The sequence below is a fragment of the Poecilia reticulata genome, linkage group LG13, assembly GCF_000633615.1.
Source record: "Poecilia reticulata strain Guanapo linkage group LG13, Guppy_female_1.0+MT, whole genome shotgun sequence".
Classification (NCBI taxonomy): domain Eukaryota; kingdom Metazoa; phylum Chordata; class Actinopteri; order Cyprinodontiformes; family Poeciliidae; genus Poecilia; species Poecilia reticulata.
Genome location: NC_024343.1, coordinates 28207685 through 28224863, shown reverse-complemented (window position 1 = coordinate 28224863; position 17179 = coordinate 28207685). Strand labels below are relative to the sequence as shown.

The 17179-nt window shown below is 38.6% G+C and overlaps 1 protein-coding gene across 14 annotated transcripts in view; it reads right to left on the bottom strand.

Annotated features, from left to right (window-relative positions):
- tenm4 (teneurin transmembrane protein 4) overlaps positions 1 to 17179 on the bottom strand; it is a 211175-nt gene that overhangs the window by 146859 nt on the left and 47137 nt on the right. For 12 of the 14 annotated variants that reach the window (XM_008426390.2, XM_008426388.2, XM_017308245.1 and 9 more), the window contains 2 exons: positions 11979 to 12265; positions 10788 to 11060 (listed from right to left, as the gene is read on the bottom strand). In XM_008426390.2, coding sequence (XP_008424612.1) covers positions 10788 to 11060; positions 11979 to 12201 — 496 coding nt within the window. In that variant the 5' untranslated portion in view covers positions 12202 to 12265. Of the gene's footprint in view, positions 1 to 10787; positions 11061 to 11978; positions 12266 to 15629; positions 15753 to 17179 lie in introns of all 14 variants that reach the window. The other 2 variants (XM_008426387.2, XM_008426389.2) reach the window with 1 other exon arrangement.

Here is a 17179-nt window from a genome sequence, read left to right as displayed (position 1 = left end):
GCCGTCAGAGATGCACTGCTCAGGTGTGAAAAGGACAAATGTGAGTTGTGCACTCCACAACAAACCTGGGCTTTAGACCAAATTAGCAAAAAGATAGTTAGTGTTTGAAGAAAACTGCTCCCGGGCTTCTGGCTGCCTCCTTCCACACAGGCTTGGAAGAAGGTTCGGTGGTCAGATGAGATCAAAACTGAACTTTTTGTCCATGGAAAATGCTGTGTGGCAAAAAAAACTAGCATCATCCTGACCACATCAGTCCTGTTATAAAACTTTGTTGTGGAAGAAGCATGCTGTGGGGATGATTCTGCTGAATAAACAAATCTGAAACTGAGACATAAAAGAGACCTATTAAACAAAATTCACTTTATGCACGATTTTGTACTTCCATTTGGATATCTACTGCTTCTAGAAACAGACATAACTTGAAAAACACAATAAACATCCATTTCTAGCAATAATTGTATTGTTTTTTGTAGGGCAGGGACTTGGGCTGCATTAATTTTGATTATTTAATTACATAGCGTTACAACTTTTACGCAATATTTATTTATATTTTTTTACATACAAAGGTTCTGGCTGGTACGCCATAAAACTGACACACAAGCAACGTCCACAACAACAGCGATGGATGACAAAGCCATTTCTCTTTGGCAAACCTGGGAGTTACTTTGCGTCACAAACCAATCTGATGGGATGCTGGAAAATACTACTGTGTTTTTCCTCTGCTTTAAGAATAAGATATGCTTTGTGTATGTCTATTACGTAAAATCCCAATAAAACATCTAATGTAAATCGATTTTTTCAACAAAAATAAAGAAAAGAAAAAAAGACATGCATAATGTTTATTATGAATGTGATTTCATGTCATAGATGCTTAAATGTACCTGTTAGTCAAGCTTTTGATGACAACAGAAATGTTTAACTTCTTGGCGTAGGAACTTTCACAGATTATTAAAGCATAAAAGTTCAGTGTCTAGATGTCTGTCTTAGACATTTACACATCAGAGGTGACTAGTAATGAGGGAAAATATTCAGCGAGAAAGTGTAATTGCTTTTACGTTACATTAGAGCAACAGCATGTTATGATCTCCGCTTCCTGAGCTTCAATAACAACTGCTAATTGCTGTCCCTAAAGATAACTGTTCAGAGTTATCTGGAACTTTATTGTAAGGCAGCAGTACAATCAAGCCAACCAAAAAACATGATAAGAAACACAAAGAGTTTTTTTTCGTGCAGTTCATTAGTTTGCAAAGTATTAATTTATAATTAATTTAATATGCTTTTATTTTATTTGTGTGTATCTTTTTTTCTGATTAAATGACAAAGTGCGTTTTTTTTAGTTGATTGGTTCAAACAAGACTGACTCAGAAAACCGAATCATGTGTCATGTATTTTACACACAACATTCCCCAAAACTAAGATTAATATAACATGAGCATAGATAATTGACAGTGTGTTAAATGGATCTGTCCAAGTGAGGAACAGAAGTGGTAAGCCCGGACCGGGATGATCCTCTGCAGAGAAGCACTCATCCTGCTCCATGCTGAGCTTTGAGTTGTGGTGAGCCCCCCCCCCCCGAGCTTTAGTGGTAAGATGGGTCCTGATGTGCTGTTGGTTTAGACAGTGGGGATGAGGGTATGCAACTCCGCAGATAACAGCCCCCAAACTGTCCACAAGGGCCTCTAAACCCCAGCAAATTAGGCTGCAAATGAGCCAGAGAATTTCCCCCCCACCCTACTAATCCATGATCTGAGCGGGGACTCTGCCAAAAAAAAGTAAACAAATAAATAACTTCACAAGAAATACTGGGGGTGAAAATAACCACGGCTGTGAGCCGGGAAACCGCTAGTGATTTCTTTGAAGCCTCATTTTGCCCGATGCTCCGCCGCTGCAGCGCAATTCCTGTGACCGCTTCCAAAACAAGCTCCCATGTTGAGCTCGATAAGGAGGCAGCGAAATTACAGATCCCAATCCCACATGAAACACTCTCCCCTACAGCATGTGATCGCATTCTGCATCCGAGATGTCAGACGGAAACGTTGCATCAAATTCTTGCTTTTTTGACAAAAGTCATTACGTTTCTAACTGCAGGGAAACTGACACCATTATGTAAAAGTAGTGCTGTGGGAAGAATCACCCTGTTCTCTTGACATTCAAACATTCAGCTCTGAATTCAAAGTAAAATCATTTTCAACCCTAATTCTGAACAAAAAAATATTGTTTCTCACTAGGCATGCAGTGTTTTTTTTTATTCTAAATTTATTTCAGTTTATGATCATATTCAGGGTGGAATTACATATTTTTGTTTTGTTATTAGCCTGTCACAAAGGACTGAAAATAAACATGACTAATTTGCCAGAATAATTTAATGCAAACACAGAATTAAAAGTGAGGAGTATGATTAAGAGTAAAACCCTGCAGGGCATTGGAACAAGCTTAAAGAGTCATTCTGTGCCGTCTGTTGAGCCATTCGAGGCAAGCTAACACACTCTGAATGAAAATTACAGTCTACTGCAACACACCGCAATGTCCGCACCATGTGAAACAATGATGTCTGTAACACAGTGAAGCATGGAGAAATTGGCTGGTGGCAAGAATCAGAACATTTTCAGCTTGATCGTCCATGACAGGTGACGGGCTGGTCTGAAATCGACAAATCCTATCTTTGGTCAATCAGTGAATGCATCGTACAAGGCAGCAAGCCGTGAGAATAAGAATTCTCATACTGAGAGAGAGAGGAAGCAATTTATAAGAAACTGTGTTTTCGGCCACATGGTGGGTCACGTGTGTGGCTCAGTCAGGAGAGAGAGTGAGGAAGAGCGGATCTTGAAGCAGATAACAGGAAGGCTGTATGTCCAGCTAAGCTGCTCTGTTCTTACCGTGGTTTAAAAGTCTGCTATGAAACATGCAGAATTAAGAATTCAGCTGCCTTTTTAAAATCTTAGACTGAATGCAATTCTTTCAGGCTAGGGATTGAATATTTTTTAATGAGTTAATTGTAGGGTTTATAATTAATTGTAATAAATCACATTTTAATAAAAAATTATACATCAACAAAATAAGCAACCTCGCTCACCCTTCCCTATCTGAGCTCCTCCAGACTAGCAGCAGCAACAATTAGCTAAAGCTAATGTGCGCCTCCTGAGTTTATCATACAAACTATTTCTTAGTTCAACACTATTAAGAACAGTTCTAAACAGCATAATGAGAAGCATTGTTGTGATGATGTGCTGAAGGCAAAGTGTAAGAAAGAGCAGAAGCTTTTTAAAGAGACGGAGGCCCAATTTTGAGGTGTCAAATTATGAAGTCAAATTTCTTTTAAATTATGTTTTATACAGAGAGCGTTTTGTAATAACTCAAGATAATGTAGTTACTTGATGGTGCTATAAAATAGCATTATGTGGGTAGAAAATACATAATACCAACCCTTTAAGAAACCAGGACTAGAAAGGAAACCAAAAAATAAACTGACCAGAATATCTGTAAACTTCAAGGTTTCTGACCTTTATAATAGGTTGATTAGTTTCGATTAGCAAAAGGCCAGGAGATATAATAACAGCGGAGGAACAGGGAAGGTATAAAAAAAAAACTGCTTCTCTTATAATATGCTGCTTCACTTATGCCACCTTTCCATGAGACGCCTCATATCTGTGGTTCCGACGACTTGCTGTACCGCTGTAATAAAAGCGCTAATGACTCCAGTACTGTAACTCAGAGATATCCCATCTAATTGAAAGTCTGATGTTGCTTCCCCCAACACAGGCTGCTGATGCTGAGGCAAAGCTCCGGAGATTCAGTTCAAAGTTAACACACATCTTAAATGTGGAGTGGGTATCAAAGCCATTTGCTCAGACACCTCCAAAGGGTGTGGCCATCAGCAGCGGTGTTTTAGTATGCACAGCCTGCGAGGTACACGACTGAGCTACATGGGTTTGTATCAAAGTATAACAGTACTGTTTGTTCTGTGGTTATTTTTGGAAAGCTATCATTATGCAAAGAATGCATTTTTAATGTGAGTTCGCATTTTCTTTCATCTGTTGAGACTAAATATTCAGGAGAATAATGATCAAAAACATGAGGAGAAAAAAAATGATATAAATTTTCCTGGTTAAAGTTAGTTTTGACATTGTGGAGTTTATGTTTCTGGGGCGGTTTTAAGTTCTGTTTGACATTATTTGGTCAATTTAGAAATCCGTAAACAAAAAGTGGATTTTAAATGGACTTGAATTCTTCATAGTAAATATAGCGAGCAAGCACACCATACCACAGTAGATGCTTTTGTATGCAGTGGTAATGTGGTTGGAGCCAGAAATAATAGAACTGAACAAAAGTTCTTTCAATAGTTGGACGGGTGACAGCTGATGTACCTCCCATTCAAGTTCAAATCTGCAGGAGATTTGCTTTTCAAAGCCCCTCCGCTTTTTTAGAAGGGAGGCGTGACGCGTTTCACAAGGAACACCTGTCTCTCACAGACACTCGTGCTACGTTCAAAGTTTCAGACGCTGAAAACCACCCCGAAGCGCTTAACCTCAATCTTTCAACAGTTCAAAGTCTCACAAGAATCTTACACCCTCCAAAAAAAGCACCTGATACAGGTAACAAGGGAATAAATCACTATGGAGTTTTACCAGACGGCATGATTTTTTTTTTTCCCCCATTCTTTGTTTCATGATTCATTAAAGGCAGAGTGTGTGGGAGTCGGTGATATCTGGTGGTAAAAGATGCAGACTGCCACCAACAAATTGAACCCTGCAGCGCTGTCTCCGTCACAGCATGCAGGACTGGGTACCGAGGCTGCCTGATGTTCGTCACTGTCCTGTGTTGTGCAAAAAAAAAAAAAAGAAACAATCTAATGTGGTGTAAGCTCGCATCAACTTTAACAGCGAGAAGGATGTTTGGTTCAATCTGAGCAGCACACTGAACTGAAAATTTACTGTTGACTAGAAATGCACCTGTGTGCTTCCAACGGTATAAAGCTCGAGTTAAAATACCAGATAATATAAAAACAAACATCTACCAAGATCTAAATTAGTTTATTTGAAATTAAAAAGAGAGAATCGATCTTGCTGCTGCTAAAATAGCATAATTTTAAATATGTAACATAGCTTTTTACAGTTATTTTTATCTTCTTATAACTGTGCTTTCAATGCTCCACTATGCAGATAATAAAAATAGCATTAGTTGCCAGCATAAAGTTGAGCTTCGTACCACTGTATAACTGTGTTTACATGTTGATAATACCTTATAATTGCACTTACTTATAGTAATACTATATATACTATATATACTTTACTTGTGCATTTTTTCAGATGCATTTTTTCTGAAAAAAATGAGTAATTACAATAAACCTGGTGGTGATAATTTCAATCGTAAATAAAAGCAGTTACTGGAATCAATCCTTCTTGTTTGCAACTTCAAAAAAGCTCTTTTATAAAGAGAAAAATCTGAAATGATATTCTAAATCCTAGAGATTTATTGAATTGGCTTCTTTCTGTTAAAAGGGACTCATTACTTTCCACAGTCACCACATGCGCAGTGATCAAACTTAATTGAAATCATGTGTCCACTGTTGCTAAACACTCACTCTGGAGGGGGGGTTGCTCCAAAGCCAATGACCAGACACAGTCGGTTGGGCTTCAATAAGCCCGGCACACACTGTACAATTTTGAAAATTGTGCAGAACCAGAACGGGTCACACTGTACCAGAAACTCCTGTCACACTGCGTGATAGATGATGACAAACTGCATGACTTGTTGCTTCAGCAGCACTGTTTGATTTGTTCATGTATTTTTGGATATAGATATGTTGGGGGGTCGGGGGGATGGGAGGGTTCTTCCGAAGTGCCTTGATGTTGCATTCTTTTCCCAATTAGGACTGTGTAAATAAGCTCAACTTAATATAATTAGATTTAAAAAGTTTTTTTTATTTTTTTATCAGTGTAAGTGATTTGCACATTTCAATCAAGATCATCCTGTTTCCCTGAATATAAAAAAGAAATCCGACGTATTTTTTATATAAATGTATCCCGAAGCCTGGTATGTGACTGGGTTTGGAATGAGGAACACACACCAACAGCTAGAGAGTTCGTCAAAATGCCTCTGCGGAATCAGGCTTAACAGTCTTGGAGCATGCAAAGCTTAGGCAGTAAAAAAAGCAATCGCTTACGCAATCTGTTGTGACAGTTGTAAGACTCATGTCCGCCATCGGGGCTGCTAATTTTGTGTCACTAGCAGCTTTTCTATCACAGCGTGTAACCAAGTCAGTCAAACTTTCGATTATTTTTTTTATCATAGACAAGGTAGCTCCTTTAAGATCCAAACAGGTGCTTTTAAATCAAACATCTTTATGATCATTTAGATTAAACGGATACACAACCACAATTGCTTTGAGAAAATTTAATTGAATAATGTGAGAAAAGATAAGATGTTTTTTGTTTTTTTTTTCTGTACCACTTCGTTCCAAATCCCAATCAGGAGAAGCGATTGTGAACAAGAAATAAACACCTTCTCTGTCTGCGTCTAACAAAGCATACGAAAAAAAAAAAACTGTTACATGCAACATTTGCACTTCAGACTCTAAGCTAAAAGAAAAGGGGGCGTCGCTCAATTGCACTCCAGAATAAGATCAGAACTTGGCTTTGCATACATTTATAAATACATCTCCTCAATCAATAAAGAATGAAACTCCCTGGAGGATAGAGTAAGAGAAGGCAAAATAAATACACAACTAACCACCCACTGGAACTAATTACATTTTTGCCATAGAAAAACACCAGAGCCAGTCCCACCAATGTTTTTTCTCTTAGAAAGAACTGTGTAGGCTTTAGCGGCATTATTTTCTCTCCACAGGTTATGGGACACATGAATAACACTCCCTGAACAGGCCTTGTGGTTATCGTCTGTTCTGGTTCTCGTAGTTACAGAAATATAATAGCCAAGCCACAGTGGTGGTGAGGGGGGGGGGATTAAAAGAACACACATCTGGATAAGCCGTTACTGGGAATAAACCAAGAAAAGCAAAACCTCCTCTAAACACAGCAGACTGCCTTTTCTTCGTGCCGCTGAGCCTCAGTGAAACGTAGAGTGAGTCAGCAGTGGCAGGCTGCCTTAAGTGTCTTTGAGGGACTCCCTAGGGAACAGGAGCAGCATGGGGAGGATGAACATGTACATCGCTGTACAAGCTCAATGGATGCAATTTTAAGGCTTTCTAACTCACATTACGGAACGTGCACATTATATTGACATTCACTTAGGTGTCCGACACAGCCATTGTAGTTTGGGGAAGAGAGAGTGTGCACAAAAATCATCCGGGGGTTCTACATTTAGTGAACCAGAGTTCACTAAATGTAGTGAACTCTGGTTCACTACATTGCACAGGTGAAGAAATGGCCTAAAATCTCACCATATGAGATTTTAGGCTGCCAAAGATTCTTTAATTGTAAAACATTTGTTGACATTTTTAACCTGAGCTTGACTCTGCAGCTTTAAAGGGCACCATGATAAATTTAACACGTTGGTCTAAATATGTGGTATATTTTCTTTTTAATCTAAAAGTTATGTGCGATACGTAAAAACTCATAATTACTTCAAAAACTGTATATCTTTCACCTACAGAAGTCGCCACACTTCACCTGTGCAATTCATGCCGGACTGATGCATTTTAATAAGTGGACTTGAGTCTAAACAATAGACAAGTAAAGTCGTGGAGTCAGACGACCTTCATGTCTGCCCACAAAACATCTGCAATCAGGCAAACTGCCTTAAATTTTTATGTGACGTTATAAACTGTTGAAACAAATAAGCATGATCGGCTTGTGATCTACTTACTATATTAGAAAGAGCTAACACGCTAGCAGGAGCTGACACCATCTGTAGGAGCTAACACCATTAGCAGGAGCTAATACCATAGCAGGAGCTAACACCATTAGCTGAAGCTAACATCCTTAATGGCAGCTAATAAATATTAGCATTGCCATTAGCTGGAGCTAACAATGTACCAGTACAGAACCAAAAGGTTGTGGCGTTTGAGTGTTTTTGGACATGACGAACTCCAAGAGATGCTTTTAGTTTCCCATATTTTATAGGCAGTTTTCCAACGTAGTGTACTCTTTGCTAGGAAAAGAAATCAAAATATAAAATTCCAATATGCAAAGAAGTTTTTTTGTTTTCTTTTTTGCAATTCTCCTGCCAGTTGTTAGGATAAATCGGTTTACTGCACAAAGAAATTAACCATCACTGTGGGATTTCATTCATTTTCAAACTTATCAGGGAAATGCTAACAGTCTAACTTACTTCAGGCATTTGCTTAACTACACTACACATTCAGTGAGTTCCAATGAGGATAAGGATTTTTATCGTTATCACACACCAACTGCAGAGTAATCGTTGTAAAAAACCATCATAACAAGGAAGGCATTTTGTTCACAAAACAGAACTGACGGCCTGGAATCAAAGCATCAAGAAAATTGTTCTGAAATTGCTATAGCTTATTTGCATGCATTAAACCAGGGTCAAGAAAGTCACATGTGAAGAGGGGGGGAACAGCCCAGCGGCTTGAATACATTAAAGCACACTAAATGGTTTGTTGATTTAAAGAGATTAAAGCACACACAGGAAGGCCTTCTCGATGGATTTTAATTAACTTGCCATATATAAATTGTATGTTATCTGGCATTACTGAATTAAATGCTGAATACAAGTGCTCTTTCTGCTTGGGTGAGTGGAATAAAAGGCTACTTAGAATCTTGATTGGGTCTCGCACACGCATGATGCTGCAGCTACGGGAAACATTCCAGCCTACCGACCCCCTGAACAACCATCCAAGGAGAGTCTCTTTAATTATGCACAATACAGCCAAGCTCAAGTCCCCTGGCACCCCGGATGATCAAGCGGAGGGATGCCGTGCTCTCTACCGGAGTCATCTGACCAAATGGATTCCACTTCCAAGAGTCATTTCTGTCAGTTATAATAAGAAGCTAATACATAACGTGATGCACGCTGAAATGCAAACGATTCGCAGAGTTCTCTGCAAGGATGGGCAGGGCAATTACAATTCTTGCCGCCAGATCCTTGATGAGCTCCTCTGTCTGTGAAGTACCCCGGGAACAATTTCATAAATCTGCCATATAATATGCATGATTTAGGTTAATGCTCAACGCTGCATCTTATGAAACAGATCTAGTACACCAGAAAAATGAGATAATCCAGTCGAACTGAGACAGAAGTAAGCAAATGTGGAGAATGTCACACTAAGGAGGACAACATAATGTTATAAACAAAGTGTACACACTTTGCTGAATATACACCAAGGTTCTCTTATTTACCAACATGAATAAATGAGAAACAATAAAATGAGAGTATTATTTATTGAAACTATAGAAAACTGTACAACAATGCAGAAATATGATTGATCCTCTGGTTAAAAGCCAGTGGTGGGCACACTGCAGTAATCCACTAATATGATAATAGCACAGCTAACTTTTCATTAGCACTATATCTAACTTTGAAAACATTTAACGCTTCCCCTTCAATTTTATGGGATAAATTCTAAAGCACTAATTTACTTGGCTGTTTTGTGCACTTTCAGTTGAATAAAGTTCAACATCTGTATTATGGTTTTTGTCATGTTGTTAAGCATTCAGCAAGCAGTTAGATGTTTATATTTGTGCTTTCATTTTGAAGTGGCTGAAGACTGTTTATGAAGCAGTTTAGCGTCCTCTCCGTATGTTCTCTACTCATGATTCGGCGCAGCAAATGTTTGTTTTTTTCCTGTACCCAGAACTTATCATTTTAGAACAGTTTAAAATCGACTGATGTTCTGCTCGTTTTCTGACCGCACCCCTAACGTGGTCAATCAGGCAGCAACAGAGTTAGCAATCCTCAACAAATGTAAAATTCAAAGGTTTGTTTTAAAGAATTACTTTCAGAAGCTCCTGAAGTACAACAGAGCAGATAGATGTGCAATAAGGGTTAGTTATCCCTGACCTTGTTGAGGGCGATATAACACGTCACTGACGCTAGGTGTATATCAATATACGTAGTTGAATTTAATGCGTTAGCTTCCACTAAACACCATGTTAGTATATCGCTTTAGCATAAGCTGAACTAATGTTTATGAACAGTGCTGTAAGGCTAGCGCAGCTAACTGGTGCCCACCACTGAAAACCATTCTTACCTTCCATACCAAGGCACAAAAATACTTCCCAAATTCTCCTTAAAGTCACAAACTGCAACCTGTCAGGCAGGTTTTCTGCCAAAGTCAACAATGAAACTGAAACATATTAATGTGCAGAAAAACATCACAATCATCCAGGACTGATGAGATGTAGCCCTGCGCTCACTTCCTGTCTCATGTGCAAGACTGATCATGGATTTATTGAAGTTGGATAAATTATTTTCTGTCAGGTGTTTTTTTCAGCATTACTTCTGAACATATTAGCTCTGCTGGGATAGTTATATAACAATATACTTTAAAGTATGACTCATACATGTTTGATCAAAAAAAGTGTTTTTCTTTTTTGTTTCAAAATGCTGTCATTTGGTAAGTTTTCATTAAAATGCTGTTTATCTACAAGACAAAACAAGCAAGAGGTCAGAAAACAACTTAGCTGCCTTATTATCTGTTTAGGTGGTTATTTCTCTGTATTTTAAAAGCGGCTAAGTTTTCTCAGCAATTTAAAGGTAGAGAAACAATAGAAAGGTAGAAAGTGAGCAGTTGAAGCTCATAATCAGTTAAAACAATATGATAACACTGAAGTTGAGGAGGAAAAGAAAAAAAGTCAAGTTCCTACCGTTTTCTGTGTTCTCGTGTTCAGTGTCGGTGAGCGTTAGGTTGGAGTTGGCCCTGCTGGAGAGACACGAGCTGCGGCCCGACTTGGTGTTGCTGCGGCCCCACAGCCTGACCGCGTGTTCCGGGGACATGATGCCGTCCGTCTCTGTGTCTGCGTCAGAGCCCACGCTGACCGAGTAGTCGCGGTGAGGCAGCCCCATGTCGCTCCTGTACGTCGCCACATGCGACGGAAGGCCATCTCCAAAGCCGAGGTCTCGCAGGGAGAAGTCGGCCCCTACAGTGAGATGATAAACAGCGCTCTGGAAATGAGCATTTGAACTGCAAATGTATCTCGACTAAGAAGAGATGGCTATAGTAGTAAGATAGTAAGAAAGCTAACATAGAACAATTTTATTCAGTGTTGAAGGAGTTAAGGAGTTATACCGTACATATTTAGCATTTAGCATTATTAAATATTTTAATTATAGTGATTATAGTGGCAGTTGTACACACTAAAACATTAGTTTTGTTTTGCCAGTCAATAAGAAAAAAAAGGGTGTTAATTTTTCAAAGTCATGTTTTCACTAGGTTCTTTTTTTAAATGTCAGATTAAAAAAATAGTTACTTTGCAATTTAATATTTAATTCACCAGCTAAATATGTAGCTCCAAATTAAATATTTAGTTTAAAATTTGTTTAAATACATAGTTTGCTTGCTAAATATTTAGTTTGGAAAATAAATATTTAGTTTTGAACTATATGACAAAAAAACTAATAAATAAGCTAAAAAAAATAATACAAATATTGTGTAACTTTGCAAACTACATCCCATATATGAAGTCATCTCCCATTCATGGATTTAGAAAGATAATTTTTAAATCTCACCGACACAATAATTACAGTTACAACCAAGGCGACTTTAAAACTAACATGAGGGAGCAAAAGTCAAAGAAGCACCAGACTACAGACCACACCTTAATGCCTCACCCACTAACTTCAAAAAGACAAAAAATTATATTTATAGGCTCCACTTGTCTAATACTGAAGGTTTAAATGTTGTGTTTACCTCCTTTCCTTTGAGTTTAAATTTTTTTTATATATATATATTTGCAATTATTGGCTTGTTCTCCCTCTGTTTATTGTTAATAAAATTGATTAAAAACAATAATTGAATGACTTGTTGCAGACTAGTGGATTTGTGATTTTGCTCTGACCTTGCCGGCTGAATTCATCCACTTCATGGTGAACCATTTCCTTCACACGGCTGCCGTACGCCATCCTCGAGTCGTGGTCGAAGGCTTTGAGTGTTTCACTGGAGCTGTAGGATTTAGAGTTGGGTTTACCATCTTCGCTGTCCGCAGAGGAGCTGGTGTAACGGCGCTCGGTGTCCTGCCGGGTCGTGAGCGAGCGATAGGGTCTGCGTTCTTTCACCTCCATGGCTGCCTCCTCTCTACTTTCAGATGAAAATGTGGGCTGTAACTCCAGTTCAGTTTGAGCGATTCTGGAGAAGAAAAATACAACACATTTTAAAAATAAATGTATATTCAATGTATAGAAGAATCAAGTAGGTAGTGTACTCACACCCCTAGATATTGAAAAAACCAAAACTTCTGTGTATAGTTGTTCACCTGCAGATAGACCAGGGAATAAGAACAACTACTAGTTTCACATTTTACAAATCTGGATTTTGTTGTTGGAAGAAATTCATAAAACGCCTCATTGAAGTTTGGCAATAGGAGTGAAGGGGAGACAAATATGCAGAAGGAGGTTCTTTAGTACAATAAAATGCTACTTTGCTACTTTAAAATGCTACTTTAAAAAGCTAAATGCCACCAAAATGCTACTTTTTGGTCTCATATGTAAAACACTATGGCTACGTTCACATAGCAGGTAAATGTGACGCAAATTATATTTTTTTGCTCATATGAGACTTTTCCATGACTATCTGAACGGACCAATTCTGATCTTTTCACCACCCAAAAATCCAATCTGTGCCACTTTCACGTGAGATGCTGAATCAGATTCATATCAGATAGTTTTCAAAGTGTCTGCAGTCTGAACAGGCATGCCTCATTTTATTCGACTTTTACGTAGTTGATGTGAGACATGCATCATAATTCTGCACCAGAAGAAGCCAGATGTGGCAATACCCCATAAAAGGCCATCACAATTATTTGTGCTACTGTTTGTTATCTTTGTTTGTCTTGTTATAATCATGCGACAATAAATATTGTGCCGCTGTGTGACATCTATGTCGTTCCATACATACGGGTCAATTTGGGGTCGTACATCGTTCACAGTTGGATTATTCAGTGGTATAAACCACCATGCAAAAAAAATAAATAAATCAGATTTCAGCAAATTATAATTTGAAGATTGGCAATACGTAGCGCAAAGCTTACTCTGTACATCACACTAGCCGTAAATACAGAGTCAAGAGAATCGCGCTCGGGGATGTTTCTTCAGAACAGACTGGTAAGATTTTAGAGGAAGGTGGATGGAGCTAAACGCAGGTTAATCCTACAAGAAAATCAAACCTGTGAGTAGAGATTGTAAGAACATTTCACGTTCCTACAAGTCAAATGAACAGCTAGGACTGCAAAGCAATGATTAAACGTGAAAGTCCAGACCTAAATCCAACTGACTGTGGTTTAACTTCAAGTATGATGTTAACAGACAATCTTAAACCAATCTGACTTAGCTTGAGAAATACCCAAAAGACCTGCAGCTGCGAAAGCAGCAAAAAGGGATTTGTATCGTTTAAAAAATATCACCAGTTCATGTCTCAGAAGCAAACATCTAAAATCATGTTTACAGAAACTAAAAGAAAAACCCTTTTAGTTAAACGCAACCAAATGTTACTTAGAGTACCACTTGGATGAGCCACTTCCGAAACACAAACTGTTTAACAAATGTACATGTTCCCAGCTGGAGGTTTTAGAATGGCTCAGTCCACTGCACCCGCCTTTCCACTAATAAAATACGACACAACAAATCATGTACCTATAAACTTCATGACACGAGTCTCCCACAAATATTGCAGTTCATATGTCGCACAGAAAATGCTGGGTGTCCGGCGTGTGGAAAAAGTGGCAGGTGTCCTGCCTTGAATTGTGATGTTTACACGCCACAAATCATCCCGAGCCTGAGAGCCGCGGTGCCAGACACATCCAGGGGCCACTGTGAACCAGCAGAGGTGATTAAAATCTGCATCGTAAAGCCTCAACTGCCAAACAGCACACCCAGGATAAGATCAATAGGAGAGGGAGGAAATTTTAGCATTCAGCCATGCACCATTTTTTTTCGCCCTACTTGCCTTCAAGGACGAAATACTGAAGTGAATATCGAAAAAAAAAAAGAAAAGAAAAAAAATGCAGTGTCAGTGAAACAGGATGAATCGATGCATAATTGTGCAGTAGTTTAGTGATGGGGGGCCGTGCAAGCGTCTCATTTAAAGTGACCAAGTGCTTTAGGATATTAAGTTGGATTAACAACTGTCAATGTGTGAGTAAACTGTATTAAAAGTTTAGAGGCTGTTTATTTATAGCTCATGTACAGCCAACTGCAAAGCTTTTGTCACATACCAACCACAACCCTTTATTTTAGTAATAAAGGGTTAAAATCTATAAAATGCGGTTCAAATTTGTTTTAAAAAAGACACTGATAAATCGGGTACTGATAAATCCTTAAAGGGGCGGCATTATGTATTTTCCAGAAACATAGTGCCATTTTATAGAACAATCAAGTAACTATGTTACCTTCAGTTGTTAAAACATATTGTACACATCAAATGTAACTTAAAAGAAATCTGAATTCCTCAGAATTGATCCTCTGTCTCTTTAAGAATCTCCTACTCTCTCTGATACTTTCCCTTCAGTACTGCATCATAACAATGCTCCTCCATGCCGTTTACAACTGTTCTGAGGAGAGTTGGACTGAGATATAGTTCGTATTACAAGGTCAGCAAATGCGCAGTTCCACCAGGTATTTGCTAATTGCTGCTGCTAGTCTGCAGGAGCTGAGGGGAGAAGGCACATGGGGGGCCAAGGGTTGTGTAAGGCAGAAGTTTTGCTGGTGAGAACAAATGTTTGGCCACTTCTGGATGGCTGCCAGAGATTAAAGGATTCCTCAAAAATGAATTAAGTGCTAAAAGCAACAGTCCATGTACGTTTTTGATGATGGAATAACATTATAACATGATAAAAAATTAAAAAGTTTAAAATGTTTATTTTACATAATACATCCCATTTAATTTTGGGAATTCTGTGATCAGCTGATGCTTGAAATGAGAAACTGATCTCTTCCACCTTTCTTATTCATCTTTGCAAAGGTCTGAAAATCAGCCATGGTCCCCTTCTGCTCTGCCGTTAGAGCGCTGCCTGCAGGTCACATCTGCTCTCACTTAACAATAGTCACTCCACTGTTGGACACTTAGCAACTTTGCCACATTATTCAGCGACTTTTCAAAAAGAAAAAAATTTAAATCTGTGTCAGCCAAAAATGAAATTGGCAGGTCTGTCTTTTTAAAGACCAGCAATTGGCCAGAAAATGGTAATTGGTGCACGCCTCCCTCTAAAAAAAAGAAAAAAAATTATATTCTAGAAATTGTGTCTATTTACAAAATAAAATCCAGCTGTATGAATTTGTAAAACATTATTACTGCAATATAATAGATCTGTTCATTACTTTTTCAAATGCAGCTTCATGGCTAAATTCCCATAAATATTTTAGTTTGCACTTCTTCTTCGACATTACCCAGCCCCTTTAAGGGAAAATGAATTACAACTGATTCTAGAAGGAAACATAACTGTTTTCAACAAGAGATCAAAACTAATCCAGTCGGATCGGAGACTTTTTTTACTCACAATATGCTGCGCTGTTCAGACAAGGATTTCTCCACCAGATAAGCTCTTTATGAATACAGTATGAGGTTTGTGCCGGACAGAGCAGTAAACAGTAATCCTCAGTGAACTGTATTTGCCCCCGTTCTGAAAAACAAAAGAAAAGGGTTTCATTTGAGACATCATTGTTGTCTTTGGGGGTCTCTTCTTGTATGTATTGACAGCTGAAAAGATCCTGGTGATTAATGATTCGAGGCCACATGAAGAGCGAGGGGCTGGTGGGAAGGTCAGGGTGTGCGTTTGGGGGTTGTGCTGCCACAAGAGCACTTCAGCTGCTCCTGAGATTTCAAATGTCGGAGCGGCTAATTTTTTCAAATTTAACTCGAGATCCTTGATGCAAATGCAAGAGGGTGGAAAACAAGCAGCTTCCCAAAGTTTTTGAGAACGCTTTGTAAAAGTGCATGGTTTTTGTTTCCAAAGGGCCGCGCTAAGTGCTTTGGCTAAAATTCTGCGGAGACCTTCCACCTCATTATTAATCAGCTCCTATGCAATGAGATGTACTTTTGAGACCATGGGAAACCCAGCAAGGGCTTCAGCAAACTGCTCACAATGACTGATGAGATATGAGATGCAAATATCCTCCAGTTCAGGACTCGTGCATCTTGAGGAGCTGCTTGCAACTTCTCACAATGCTGCTGTGTTCAAAACTGCTGAATTATTTTAATGAACCAAAAAAAAAAAGAAAAAAAAAAAAAAAGTTCTTATAATGAGACAGGTAATAAATTATATACGGACAAATTCAAAAGAAATGTTATCGTTTCCAGATAAGAGTTGGCAGACGGTGAGAAGTGCCTTGAAGTAATGAAAAAAGGTTAGTAGGAGAGCATTCTCAAAGACTTAGAAAAGTTATTAGCGAACACCAGTGGAAAAAAAAAAAAAAAAAAAAAAAGAAAGAAAAGCGCCACTGATTGAAATCTCTAAAAAATGAAGATAAGAATCGTGCTTTTATTTCAAAGTAGAAGTTCTTCTAAAGCCTGAGCTGCAGAGCTTAAGCTGCGCCAGAAACCAGCCGGGTATCTCTGCAATGATCCAAAATCAACTGAGGTCTCTCTTGAAAGACAAAAGAAATGATGGATGGTCTGTTTTTCTCCTTAAAGCAATTGCAGACTCCACCTTTTTCAATTTCATTATCTGCACCAGGGTAGATTATGGTTTGTCTGAGGATGTAAAAAGGAAATGTGTTGCAGCTGTGAGCTCTGCAGAGGAGGGATGTGGTCCAACAAATAAAAAGTGTTGCAGGAAGAACCAGAGTGAAATCAATCGGTCACAGTGGTGCTGCTGAAATGCATATTCGCAGGAAGGGGAGCACATTTAAACATTATAAAAACTGAGAGCCTTCAATCCTTGGGGAAATTTCCTTTAACGTCTCCTCCAAGCTAATCGTTTAGAGCAGGTCGATTAGAGTCTAAAATCTATAGTTAAGGTTAAAATTTCAGCAGGTTAGAAAGTCTACCTGGTGTCCGTGGTTGTTTTTTTATGCTGGGTTGGACCTGGCCTGCTGTGTTAAGTAAATA